At 41.0% G+C, this 14916-nt stretch overlaps 1 protein-coding gene across 1 annotated transcript in view; it reads right to left on the reverse strand.

The window, feature by feature from the left end:
• Cand1 (cullin associated and neddylation dissociated 1) overlaps positions 1-14916 on the reverse strand; it is a 36983-nt gene that overhangs the window by 12288 nt on the left and 9779 nt on the right. Inside the window, exons 2-6 of the mRNA XM_021173558.3 lie at positions 13004-13147; positions 4274-4428; positions 2535-2658; positions 1039-1295; positions 736-841 (exon numbers count right to left, since the gene is read on the reverse strand). Coding sequence (XP_021029217.1) covers positions 736-841; positions 1039-1295; positions 2535-2658; positions 4274-4428; positions 13004-13147 — 786 coding nt within the window. The remainder of the gene's footprint in view (positions 1-735; positions 842-1038; positions 1296-2534; positions 2659-4273; positions 4429-13003; positions 13148-14916) is intronic.

Here is a 14916-nt window from a genome sequence, read left to right on the forward strand (position 1 = left end):
TTCTGTCCCATGAGCTTCATGTTTGAAAAGATTCATCTTTCAAAAAATATTTAATTTTAGGATATGCATTCCACACATGTACCATATACCTATTTTAACTATATTGTTCAAGTGGGAATAGTAACATTTTTACTGAGCATTCATTTAGCATGGTCTTCTCTCACAATATGCTGAGAATCAATGAAAATTCGTATATGCCCACAGAGTCAAAACTAAAGGAGCAATTTGTAGTTCTTCATAAACTGGACAGAAATAAAGGTCAACATTTACAATTTTCAAAAGTTGGCATGACAGCTTGTGAAGCTTTCTGCTGACTCCATGAGTGCCCATGATGCACACACACACATAGCACAAATATTTAAAACTATTTTTAAAATGGCTTGTCTATAAAGATGCTTCTTTAAACCATGACGTAAAGGACAACGTCCAGACTAAAACCACTCAGGATCATCAAGACAAACTCCATCATCAAGACAAACTCCATCATCAAGACAAACTCCATCACTGTCCTGGCATTTCTTCCCAGAGGTAAAAGTAAATGAAAATGTCTGACTGTTAAGTTCTAACAATGCCAAATGTTTTCAAAGCAAATGAGGCTACTACAGTTTAATTACTACTTAATGAGAAAAACAAACATACATGAAATCGTATATGCTGTTTCTCTTTACTTACCTAATCTTAGTAACTATTCTATTCTTAAGAAATAATTTAAATAAAAAGATCTTAAAAACTTACCTTCTCACAAATGATTCAAAAGCTTGAATGCAGTATTCTCTTAATTCATCATCATCTACATTACAAAATTTTACCACCAAAGGAATTATCTTTTCAAGGTATTCACCTAGGAAAAACACACTGCCTCTTAAAACCACACACTTAAAACAAAACAAAACCCAGTTTAGTACAAAACAATTTTAGGGGCCAGAGGGCACAGGTGCCTGCACAAGCCCAGAGGCCTGAGTGTGAATCCCGAAATCCATGTACGACAGACACAGAATTGAAATAGAGACGCTTTTGAAGCACTTGACAATGGCTTACCTATTCTATGGCCAGCTTGCCTACTAATAGCAGCAATGCACTGTATGTAGGTCCTTGTTGTTGACATGGAGTCATTTTTGGACAACTCTGACAACAGATGTTCAATAAGGTCTACAAAAACTATATTTCCGCAGCTCATAACTAGGTGGCCAAGAGCAATAATTGTTCTTTTCCTCACTGCAAGTCTAGGGCTGGTCAGCTGGGGAAGCAGACAGGTCAGAATTGAAGGGTGGAAATTAACAAGCAGTCCTCCTTGCCTTAAAGGAAAAGAAACAAACAAAATCAAATAAGTGTAACATGCCAGAGCACTAGCAGTATGTCTAGACTCTAAACGAACTGGGGAGAGAAATCAGAACTCACAACAAAAGAGAAAAGCCGAATTCTCACTATCCCCTCCAGTGCAACCAAAATCCTAAGCTAAATGTATAGATCTGAGATGTGTTTCCCCAAATAAACCCTAGGAGGGAGGCCCATATTCCTACTACAGGCTGGCTAAGCAAATGGCTGGCAAAACACCAAATCAAACCAAACACACAATGATCTTGTCACTTTCCTTCTTCCAAGACTTTAATGTGCTTTATCTAGAGTCTCGTTTCTGAATGCCTACATGTCCAAAAGTCTGGCATCCCTTCCTTCTCCCTTCTTCTCTCTGGTTCTCTGTCCATCTCATACCCAGTTTTACTGGTTCACCACACCCAGCGTCACTTAGTCTTGATTCTGGCCTTTCCATTATTATCTCCTAGAGCAGAAATCTAAGTACTCTATACTATATGACAGGGTACTGAGAGCCCCTCACTGCAGATATTTAATATACACACATTTTTCTATATCCAAGTGCTCAGCTATTTTTCAACTTAAATTAACTATAAATAATACCCACAAGGACTCATCATTATTAGAAACAAGGATACACTGAAAGTGAAGAGCCCTAAAAGGTTTATTTTCTCAGGAGTAGCTCAAATCTATTCCTCAGCTTGCTGCCATAGAAAGCAGGAGAGCAACAAATGAACAGAATCCAGCCCTCCCACCCCAAACACACAGCATAAACCTGACTGCTAAAGGGTGGCATGTGTTTAGCTGCAGACTTGTGACTTCCAGTAAGGCACCTCTTCACTTAAGCAGGTGAATGGATGGAATAATAAACAAACTGCTAAAAAAAAAATAATAAATCACAACATTTTTCAGAATCAAAAAAATGTCTGTGATGGGATGGAGAGATGGCTCAGCTCTTCCAGAGGTCCTGAAGTTCAATGCCCAGCAACCACATGGTGGCTCACAACCATCTGTAATGGGATCTGATTCCCTCTTCTGGTGTGTCTGAAGAGAGCAATGGTGTACTCATATACATTAAATACATCTTTAAAAAGAAAAAAAAATCTGTGATGCACCTTACATTTTCTTTACCGCCAACCACGGATATCTAGACCAAAGAAAAATGTCAATAATGACCATAATATTTGTAATACACGCACTACAAAAACACCATAGACACTTACCTGCTCAACATGTCAGCCATGATATCCAAGGCTTCGAGCTGAACAGAAACATCTTCCTGCTTTGCTATTGCACTGGTAAGGCGTCCCGTAATCTTTTTACACACATTAGCAGCTAATGCAGAGCCTGCAAGAGTAAATAAAAATTTCAAGTGTGTTAAAACTCACATCCGCATTTAGTTGCCAAATATTCAACAGGCTAAAGTTCAAAGGCATTTACGAGATCCTTGCTAAGAAAAAGAGTTAAAAATACCTCATTAAACCTGACCACGAATCAGAAATTAATAGCTGTAAAGGGGTCCAAGAAATGTGACAAATACCACTATTCAAGTCTTGCCAGGCAAGTACTAAGTGGCCGATGGCTGGGAAGCCTGCAGTGCTTGGCAAACCAATCCCTGCACTGAAAGCGTCACCACTGTTCTGTTCTTGCGCTCTCTCTAGCAACAGCCTTAAGTTCTGTTGAGTCTGCCCTCCAATACTTAAACCGTTGCTTTAAAAGAAGAAAAAAAAATAGGTTTAAGCTTTAGTCAGTCACGTGACCAAAGTCACTTTAAAGTAGGTCATGTTTTACAAACGCCAGGAAAAGGGGAAGAGGTAACTCACTGTGAAAGTTAGAATCTCAATAGTTAAAAAAACTATTTTTATTTTTTTTTTTTTTTGGTTTTTTGAGACAGGGTTTCTCTGTGTAGCCCTGGCTGTCCTGGCACTCACTTTGTAGACCAGGCTGGCCTCGAACTCAGAAATCCGCCTGCCTCTGCCTCCAGAGTGCTGGGATTAAAGGCGTGCGCCACCACGCCCGGCTCAAAAACTATTTATTTAACTATCTTGTAAAAACCAACTAAATGCATCTCGCATGAGGGAAAAAAAATGAAGACAGTGTGCAACACCAGGAAGGGAGAGTAACATCCATCATTACTCAGACTGCCTAGATGCTTGAACAGAGTCAAGCAACACTGGTGTGCTCTGGCACACACAGCACTCCAGTGTGAGATGGAAAGAACTGTTTTTCCTCTTGTGGTGCTCATCCACGGTGCATGCTTTATCACCGAGTCACCTTCAGAGCACCCTCCAAACTGCTGAATCTTTAACCAAACAGGAAGTCAAGACTCTGGGCAGTGACTTCATTTCTGCACATTTCAACTGTGTCATTTTTAGATTAAAGGAAGCAACGGAGAGCAGAACTGATCATAATGATAGCCAATCATTAGTATCTAGTAATGAGTGAGAACAACACTCACATGATGTTACCAATTTAAAATCCTCCCACAGTACGGATATGATCATTTCCCTCATTTACAGTTAGGACAATAATTTTCAGACTTCTAAACTAAATGCAGGTGTTAAGTCCAATCTCAGATTCACATGACCTAGGTAATTCTGGCAGAGGCCAAAAGTCAAAATAATTAATGAATTATCAAATTTATATAATATATATCAAACTTACATATATCAAATTTGATAATTCATTAATTATTAAATTATCAATTAACTGGAAAGGGCTCAAACTTAATTAAAGCTACTAGTAAACTGAACAGTTTCATAGCTATGTCTTAACTTTTTAGAATTTTATACAATAAGCTTTTATAAACTAAATCAAACCTAGAATTACAAACTCATCAGAAATCGGTATTTGCTTATCTTTTCCCTCACTGATCCTTCAGAACCGACGCACAGCACACTTAATCAGTGGAGAGGATGTAACTGCACGTGGAAAGGAAACAGGAGAACCCATTCTTGCTCACCACTGGAAGCTGGCGGAAGTTCTCCAATGACTGTTTTCAGGCCGATGCTGGAAATGTCTCGCAGCTGCTCCTTGTCGGAAAGCATGTTGGTGCAGAGCGTGTCCACAATCGTCTCCACTTGGTACTCTTTCACTTTACTCACCAAAGGGCCAAGGCTGCGAGACAAACAGACACAGACAGACAGACAAGGGAACACTTTTAACATCTGGATAACCACAAAGCAGAAAGTACAACCATCAATCTCATCTAGTAACAACTGTCACTGTCACTGTGGCTCCCTGTCCGTCATAAGTGACACATAACATGAAGAGTGAGTGACTGCTGCAGCCCCTTGTGGTCAGTTTCCAACGGTTCCCTACTGATTTCCAGCACAGTAACTGAAGACAATTTCTAGCCTGCTCATCAACCCTTCACACACACACACACACACACACACACACAGCTCAGCTCTAATCATCAAGGTCTGCTCCCAAAAGCATTCTCCTATAAGGAAAGGTCCATTCACTGTTGCACTGCCAACTCTTTCCTTCTAGTGTTCTAGTTGCTTTTAATTTCCCATCTAGAATTTAAAAGCATAAAGAAAACTTCTAGACCTATTATGTGCTCAGAAAGCATGTTGCACAACTTCTGTTTTATACTGTTGATGTTTCTATATTACTCCTGCTATCCAAACCCCTCCTCAAGGATAGAAGCCCTGCCCACTCTAACACACAGCAGGTATCATTGGGATATGAATAGTCCTCAAGAAACCATTGTTATTCAAGATTCATGATAAAGAAGGTACAAACCATATAATTGAAGATTAAGCTGGGAGGTAAAAACTCATCTAACTGGATGAGTTAGGCACTATTTTACAATTTCCTAAAACTTACACATTCAATATTATCTTTCATCAGGGCAGACTTAACACATTGTAAGTCGGTTTTCTTTGGTAGCAGGCTTTCAAGAGATAATTAGGAAAGCAGACTACTTCAATAGCTCTCAACCCCAAGCAAATACAAGGGCCAGCAAAAGTCCTGAGCCTTGGTGGGAACAGGACCTGCTGTGAGGATGGGAAGAGCAGTGATAGAGGGCAATGAAGGGCAAAAATGTGCCTGAAATGCACCATGTTCATGTTTACAAAAAGACCACCCTTCTAATGGAGACCAGAAACTACCACAAATGCAATGTACACTGAAAGTCAGAGGCCAGAGAGATAGCTCAGCTAAGAAAATGCTTGCTCTATGCATGTGTGTGTACACATGCGCACACACATCACACACACCCCACATAGAAAATAAATCCAGCCTGGCGTGGTGGCGCACGCCTTTAATCCCAGCACTCGGGAGGCAGAGGCAGGCGGATTTCTGAGTTCGAGGCCAGCCTGGTCTACAGAGGGAGTTCCAGGACAGCCAGGGCTATACAGAGAAACCCTGTCTCGAAAAACCAAAAAAAAAAAAAGAAAATAAATCCATTTCATGTCAGCAATAAACACTAACAAACCGGATCCTTAAGACAGTAAATACTACTGTACATTTTTAAAAACTTCCTCTCGGCGCGCCGAGGAAGCGTGCGAAGTGTATACACGTGCTGTTACCGGCTAAACGGAGATCCATATATTGCTGCTGATATTGTTTGCGTTTGTATCTTCTCTGGTGCTCTGGTCTGAGTTACCTACTGACTGAGGGGGTCTAAGATTTCCAACCGGGAAGATGGTTTGGCACTTCTCTTTAGTAACACCAATTTTCTTTGCATGAATTTTAAAAGTGTATGCTGTTAAAGATGAAATTACTGATATTTGTTTAAACAGTGAGGAAGCCTTTATTCAAACTCAGCAGTCAGTTGTGGTAAGTATCAAGATCATTACAGTAGGGGAGAGAGCTTGGATTCCCATGTGAATGAAGTCCAAGTGAGGATTATAGCTAACAAGCAGGAGGAGGAATTAGGAGATGGAAAATAACACGAGAGGAGACATGAGGAAGGGAATTCTTACTCACTGCTGGGCCACGCATGCGTGCCCAGAGGAGGGGGCAGGAGGAGGCACTTATTGAAAAGAGGACCCTAGGGGCCTGGGTAAAATTGGGACACCTTAGTCAGTGATTAGGCATAATGGAATGGAATCGAATCTGATGATTTCTGGTGTGTCTAAAGACAGCTACAGTATACTCATATAAATAATAAATTCTTCAAAATAAAAAAAAAAAAAAACACTGTAAAGATGTGTTTAAAGCAAAATTTATGACTATGTGTGTTTAGGTTAGATAGAAAATTAAAAGGTAAAAAAGAAAATTCCAAAGAAGCCCTAACAAACAATAGAGAAAAATCAGCAAAACCTAAAGTCCTCTCTCTGATGAGAGCTCAAATATAATTACAGAACTGATGGCAGAGGAGATGCAGCAGTTGGTCCGAGCATGAACAATGGACTTTGGATCCCTGACATCCACACAACCCAGCAGAGGACAGGGCTGCCCTGCTGGCCCTCTGCAGTAGAGCCTCTCAGAGGAAGGGTGAACTGGCTAGCAAGACGGGCAGCTCCAGGGTCAACTAAGAAACTGCTTCAGTGGAGAGTGATCTAGAAGGCAGGTGATGACAACCCTGACCTCAAGCACAGCAACAACCAGGATTTAAGGAGAGATGCAGCACTTAGTAACTGTTAAACACAAAACCCAAGGAAGTAACAAACCGAATGTATCAGCTACGGGAAACTGGGTTCTTCTCAAACATCCCCCAGCTTCAGCATAATCACGGCTCCCGAAGGAACACTCTGGTATTTTAAAGACAGAAACTGACAACTGACTAAAAACAGCAACAAGGGCTTTTATATAAATACTCAGAAAAAAAGTCCTGATAAGACAATTTATTATACATCACAGCACCAAAAGGCAAGCCTTGCTCTCAAGAGGCGTTTGACAACATCTGTACTCATTTATCACTGTTATCTGGGAGAGCAGACATGGTCCTGGTAAACAATAAAAATGGCCATGGATGCTCTCCTCCTGGCCCCATTCAGACTGATGTGGTCTAAGCGTGAGCAGCAGGGTGGAAAGCCTTCAGCAATGACAAGATGACAGCATAACACTGTTGTAAGAACAGACAGATGGACCATAGAGCACGGAAGCGGAAAACACACACTTCTATACTCGATTCATTTCTTTCAAAGATGCCAGGTAAATTCTGCATTCAACTCAGTGAGGAAAGGATGCCATTTCCCACCCACAGTGAGGCAGCAGCTGCCTACCACATAGGAGGAAGGGGACAATTCCGACTTCATACTTTCCACAAATTAGTTCCACACAGATCACAGAACTAAATATAGAAACAAAAACTGTAATGACTAGGAGAGATCTTTGTAAACCAAACCAAGTATTTCTTAGGACACAAAACAATAACTAGAAAATGAACACTTTATAAGCTAAATCAAACAAAAAACAAAGGATCAAAATTAACAACAGTCATCAAATTAGAAGATATTTTCAAAATAAATGTGTTAATGGATTAATATAAAAACGTTTTTAAAACCCTACAACTTGACAGTAAAGTTAAGCCCCATTCCAAAAGCTGGAAAAGCCCATAACCATCAGAGCGTCTGCACAGGTCTGCACTGGTCTGCACTGGGCCCTCTGCATACTTACCACAGTTTTCTCTTTAGTACTTGCACGGGACTCCTGAATGGATAAACGAGTGGGTTCCTGGTTCTCAAGTCTGTTCTCAGGGCTTTTATTTTTCTGTCTCATCTAACTTTGATATAATGGTTTTCATTTTTTCTTATTATACTTTATTGTTAAAAAATTACATATTAAAAAAAAATAGCTGTACCAGCATAGAAAGAATACCCCATTACCTTAGTGAAAGTGGAACCACACACGCAGCTGTGATAAGTCACAAAAAAGTGACACTGGAATGCCCACAAAGGCCAGCTGCTACAGGTGCAGGGGTGTTGGAGGCTAACATCCCACCTCGTCGTGGGCACATTCAAGAATCATTTCACACATGCGTACATGACCCAACTGTCTGGTGCTTCTCCTCTCCCCCCTCTGTCTTGCACTTCCTTCTTGCTGTCTACAACACCCCACAGCTTTACCTTGCAAAGAACGGTTCTCTACCCAGACATCATCTTACCACACAGGGAACAGGAGGAGCCGTACTTCCGTGCTAGAACCTCCAAACAAGAACCTAGCAATTCCTAGATTCTTAATTGTTTTACTGAAACAGACAGCAAATTCTCCCCTCTGGTGGAGGGGAAATAAGACATCTTTGATCTCTTCACTTTAGTGTCTGTAGGCATAATGCTGGTGATTAGAAGTGTTTTCATTTTGTAATTCTACTAAGTAGCCTAAAATATTTTCGTTTTTAACCATAAGCAAGTGTGAAAAAAGAATTTCTTTTAGACAGGGTTTTTTTCTCAGTGTAAACCAGGCTGACCTAAAACTCAGAGAACACCTGGTCTCTGACTCCTCCTGAGGGGCTTAAAAGCAGCAATATCACTGTCCAGTCATTCCCAGTGTGGGATCTTAGCAATGTCTTCACAATTAACAAGGTTATCTATTCCTGTGACCGGCTAACTGGGCAGACTAGCTATGCAAGCACGAATAGCACTACTCGCCTGACATTCTTGGGAAAACACCTGACATGTGGTACCCTAGTCTCAATATTAACATGCTATAGTTTGAGTCAGTCCGTCTGAGCTTGGTTTCTCTTTTTAGTGTTATATTGAGTCAAAAAGCATTATCAGGCCGGGCAGTGGTGGCGCACGCCTTTAATCCCAGCACTTGGGAGGTAGAGGCAGGTGGATCTCTGATTTCGAGGCCAGCCTGGTCTATAAAGTGAGTTCCAGGACAGCCAAGGCTATACAGAGAAACCCTGTCTCGAAAAAAACCAAAAAAAAAAAAAAAAAGTGTGAATTTTTGTAACTACACAACTGAATTTATACCAGGCTGTTCTGAGACTTCCTTTATCAAAGTAATTAATCTAAATCTCTTCATCATGCTAGTCTCTGTGTGCTGTTGGAACAAGATGTAGAACTCTCAGCTCCTCCTGTATCATGTCTGCCTGTATGCTACCATGCATGCTCTTGCCTTGATGATACTGGACTGAACTTCTGAACCTGTAAGCCCCAATTAAATGTTGTCCTTTATAAGAGTTGCCTTGGTTGTGGTGTCTCTTCACAGCAGTAAAACACTAAGTCAAAAGGGATTTGTGGAAGACTTTAACCTTTCTTTTGGGTGGCAATCAAGTTCTCTGACATTTTTTCTTCATAAAGTGCTCAGCCACTCATGGATAAACCATTTTTCTCCAAGAATCAGTTACTATTTAGTCATTACCATGATTTTTGTTCTAGCATTTCCCTGATGATTAAGGAGTTGAACCGAATTATGTGTGACCTTGTGAACTTGATAGAATGAAGAAGGAACCTCAACTGACGACCTGCTTTCATTTGAACTGGCCTGTGGGCAGGCAGTGCTATGGGCATCTTCTTGTCAACTGACATCAAGGGTTGGCCCATGGTGGGTAGTAGCATCGCTAAACAGATCATCCGCAAGCAGCTGGCCTGGGCTGAATAAGGAAAGTAGCCAAATGTGACCCTAAGAGAAAGCCAGCCTTAAATGGAAACTTCATCTGACGTTTCCTCCTTAAGCTCCTGCCTTGAGTACTGTCTTAGCTTTGCTCCATGATGGACTGTAACCTATACGGACAAATTAAAACCTTCCAAGTTGCCTTTGGCTGGTGATTTATCTGCTTGTATCCTAAGTCCTTATGGCCATAAGGTTTTTATAGTGTTAGGGATGGCTAGTGACGCACATGCTAAGCAAGAACTGGACCACCAAGCAGTATTCTCAGTTCCCTCATCTCTTCAATGTAAATACAAACACAAGAGATTATCAAAAGATAAAAAGATTACCAGGCACAGTGGTGTACACTGTTAATCCCAGCATTTAAGAGGGAGAAGCAGATGGATCAAGTTTGAGGCCAGCCTGGTCTACAAATCAAGTTCCAGGACAGTCAAGGATACACAGAGAAACCCTGCCTCGAAAAAACAATTCAGGTTCGTATATCAATCATTTGTATATCCTCTATCATTTTAAATGTTTTTATAGTATATATATGTGGAAGTGTGTGTGTGTGTGTGTGTGTGTGTGAAAGTCAGAAAACAAACTGTGGGAGTTGGCTCTCTTCTTCCACTATGTGGGATCTAGTGATGTCATTCAAATCTTCAGGCTTGACAGCAAGCACTTCTATCTGCTGAGCCATCCTGCCAAGCACACAGCACCTGTTACAGACCTGTCTTAAACTCACAATAAGTCTCAGGGTCATCAAATAAACCTTCACCTCACGTCTAGAAGTCCCTACGTCAGCCAATGATCTCTCAGCTTTTACAGGCCTTTCTTATAGACAGAAATGTAGACAGCTAGATGAAAACCAACTTGAAAGCTGTACACAAACCCAGTAAGCTAATAAGGGGACAATGCTTTAAGTCCCAAACGATGTGTACAGCGACACAGAGTTCCACAAAGGAACCGTCAGTTTCTAAAGCTTAGCACCCACAGATTAAAATGACTTAACCTGCTCACTGTTTGACTGCAATACTGGGGAAGGAGCTAGGATGTGGCACGTTAGGCAAACCCCCAACCTCTGGGCCATTCTTCTAGCTAGCAGTCCACTTCCTTACTAAATTGCCCGGGTAGGCCTTGAGTCTGGCCATGCAGTCTCCTTCTTTGGCCTCCTGAGTCCCTGGGAATACATGCATGGCTGAAATTGGTTCAGAAGGAATTTGCTAAGAACTCACTCTATACTCTGACTAAAACAGCCAAGATCCTAACTCGTAACAGTGCCTCTGAGATGAACACTGAGAGACAGACAACTGCAAGTCCTGCGACTTGAGTCAGATCATCCTAAATTCACTGACTTCAACTGCTGTCTGCCATTTACACCCGTCGCTCCCGTCTGTCTCTCCCCCTGCACCCTCTTTAAGGAAGGAGCTTCCTAACTCACCTCTTGCTAGTTTGCAGCGTGTGATCCTCCTGCCTCCTGTGATTTCAGGGATGCACATGCAGTCTTTACTGCTGCCATCTTTAAGATTTAAGTGTTGTTTTCAAACAAAGACCAAAAATCATGCACGGCGTAGTTTCCTCATTTCTCTCACGGCCTTGTTAGAGGAAGAGCTAAATAACCAATCTCAGGAAAGGCTGTACTAACAATTTACATGCTGCTATGGAAACATCCTGTATTCATCATATGGAACCAGTCAACATTTACTAGTAATTTAAAAATTCCAGGAAAGGATCTTTACCAATCCTAAATCTGATAGGGGATTAATATCCAATATATACAAAGAGCTCAAGAAGCTGGACTCCAGAAATTCAAATAACCCCATTAAAAAATGGGGTACAGAGCTAAACAAAGAATTCTCAACTGAGGAATACCCAATGGCTGAGAAGCACCTGAAAAAATGTTCAACATCCTTAATCACCAGGGAAATGCAAATCAAAACAACCCTGAGATTCCACCTCACATCAGTCAGAATGGCTAAGATCAAAAATTCAGGTGACAGCAGATGCTGGCAAGGATATGGAGAAAGAGGAACACTCCTCCATTGCTGGTGAGATTGCAAGCTTGTACAACCACTCTGGAAATCAGTCTAGGGGTTCCTCAGAAAATTGGACATAGTACTACCGGAGGATCCCACAATACCTCTACTGGGCATATACCCAGAGGACGTTCCAACCGGTAAGAAGGACACATGCTCCACTATGTTCATAGCAGCCTTATTTATAATAGCTAGAAGCTGGAAAGAACCCAGATGTCCCTCAACAGAGGAATGGATACAGAAAATGTGGTACATTTACACAATGGAGTACTACTCAGCTATTAAAAACAATGAATTTTAAAATTCTTGGGCAAATGGATGTATCTAGAGGATATCATCCTGAGTGAGGTAACCCAATCACAAAAGAAGTCACTTGATATGCACTCACTGATAAGTGGATACTAGCCCAGAAACTTAGAATACCCAAAATACAAATTGCAAAACACAAGAAAATCAAGAAGGAAGACCAATGTGTGGATACTTCATTTCTCCTTAGAATAGGGAACAAAATACCCATGGAAGAAATTACAGAGACAAAGTTTTGAGCTAAGACGAATGGACCATCCAGAGACTACCCCACCCGGGAATCCATCCATTATCAGCCACCAAACCCAGACACTATTGCATATGCATATCCTTTGCTGAAGGATCCTGATAATAGCTGTATGGTGTGAGGCTATGGCAGTGCCTGGAAAACATAGAACTGGATGCTCACAGTCAGCTATTGGATAGAACACAGGGCCCCCAATGGAGAAGCCAGAGAAAGCACCCAAGGAGCTAAAGGAGTCTGCAACCCTATAGGTGGAACAACAATATGAACTAACCAGTAGCCCCCCTGGAGCTCGTGTCTCTAGCTGCATATGTAGCAGAAGATGGCCTAGTTGGCAATCATTGGGAAGAGAGTCCCCTTGGTCTTGCAAACTTTATATTCCCCAGTACAGGGGAATGCCAGGGCCAAGAAGTGGGAGTGGGTGGGTAGGGGAGCAGGGTGGGCGGGGGGGCGGGGGGGTTATAGGGAACTTTCAGGATAGCATTTGAAATGTAAATAAAGAAAATAACTAATTAAAAAAAATTTCCAAAAGCAGCTTTCTAGAAAAGGAAGCGTGCATCAGCCTTAGAATACTACCAGCTTGTAAGGCACAAGCAAGGAGAGCACGGCTTCTTACCATTTGACAGCTAAGTTCTGCACTTCGCCATTTTTATCCTCCAGCAACCTGAGAATCATCTTCACGACTTTCCTCTCACTGTCATCATCCAGCTTGATGGAGTCTTTCTGCAGCTCTGTCATCAGGTCATTGGTCGCCATGAACCTACCAACAGTTAACAGTTGCAATTTAAAGCATTGAAACACCAATCTTTCATATCTAGTGATATTTTATTTTGCAAAATGAATATAGTATATTATAAAAACTCAACCACTACAAAGAAAAGGGTAACAGAATATACTTAAAAACAGACAGGCACTTCAAATATTTATTTGTACTTTTATGTGTATGAATGGCTTGCCTGCTTGCACGTGTGCCTGTTGGATCTTCTGAAACTAGGGTTACAGATGTCTGTGAGCCACCATGTGGGTGCTGGTCCTTTGCAAGAGCAGCACACATTCTCAACCTCTAAGATACTGCCCTCCTCAGACCCTCCCCTCCAACAGGCACTTGAAAGTTCTAACAGGCTCTTGCATCAGGCACTAACCAAAATTATTATCCCCAGATCAATCTTAATTTCAAATTTCCTAATAAGACTTAACTGAATGTTCTTCATTCTCAATACCTGTAGTACTTTTGTGAGATGCTGGTGAAAGCGCCATACTCTTTGCATGGGATTATGATGTTATTTACAATAATCTTAACCACAAATTTAAGAATACCTTCCCTGGATATGATGAATGTTGAAATGGGGGATTACACACTACAAATAACTGTAACTACATATAAAAATTGCTAGTTACCAAAGTATATTATCAAAATGGTGAAGAAGTATTCTAGAAAGTTGCTCCACCTGAAGTATTCCTCCTTCCCCTGGAGTCCAAGGGCAGGGGCTGGAGAGATGACTCAGTAGTAAAGAGTACTTCTTGCTTTTCCAGGGGACCTGGATTTGGTTCCTGGAAGCGACATGGCAGCTCACAACTGTCCCCAAGTCCAGTTCCACAGGATCGGACACCCGTTTCTGACCTCTGAGGGCATCAGGCATGAATGTAGTACAGACATACATGTAGGCAAACAGTCACACTCATACACACCCACACAGAATCAAAATATAAAAACTTTACAAAAGAACCACAGTCAAAGGAAAGTTTAAAACCAAACAGGCTGAGAACAGTGATGTATCATTTGATCTCAGATTTAATACAAGGGTTGACTCTTCCATAAAGGAAAATGTAAAGTGTTAGGCTTCCTCCCCTTCCCCATCCAGGTTAAGGAAAACTTGATTGTTTAACGAATGTCCCTGGATATGGTGAAATCACATTAAAATAAAGCACTAAGAACTGCTTAAAGCCAAATGAACAGTTTCCCTACTTCCTGATTCTCAACCATGAGAATAGTCTGAAATAGCAAATACTTAACATCCTTTTTCTTTTTATATGAACAAGATCCACTTTAAAAAACAAATACCTTTTTCACACAGAAACACCAAAATCTCTTTTAACCTAAGAAAGCCAACTATAACTGTAAAGAACTAGGATGATAATCGGGCAACATGGTCAATAAGCTATGTGGTAATAGTGGCAAGACAATTTGGTAAGTGGTTAGTAAGTTCATTTAAAGGATAATTTTAATAATTAGTAATAAAGAGGGCTGGTGAGATGGGTCAGTGGGTAAGAGCACTGACTGCTCTTCTGGAAGGTCCTGAGTTCAAATCCCAGCAATCACATGGTGGCTCACAACCACCCATAATGAGATCTGACGCCCTCTTCTGGTGAGCCTGAAGACAGCTACAGTGTACTTACATATAATAATAAATAAATCTTTAAAAAATATTAGGGATCAATATTCATTTAACAATGTCAATTTTAAACTACATAAAAGCATGTTAATTCAATTTTTGCAAGTTCCATCAAACTGCTAAAGCAAACCCTTCC

This window comes from Mus caroli, unplaced genomic scaffold, assembly GCF_978045245.1.
Source record: "Mus caroli unplaced genomic scaffold, Mus_caroli_1 scaffold_9, whole genome shotgun sequence".
In the NCBI taxonomy this organism is placed as follows: Eukaryota; Metazoa; Chordata; class Mammalia; order Rodentia; family Muridae; genus Mus; species Mus caroli.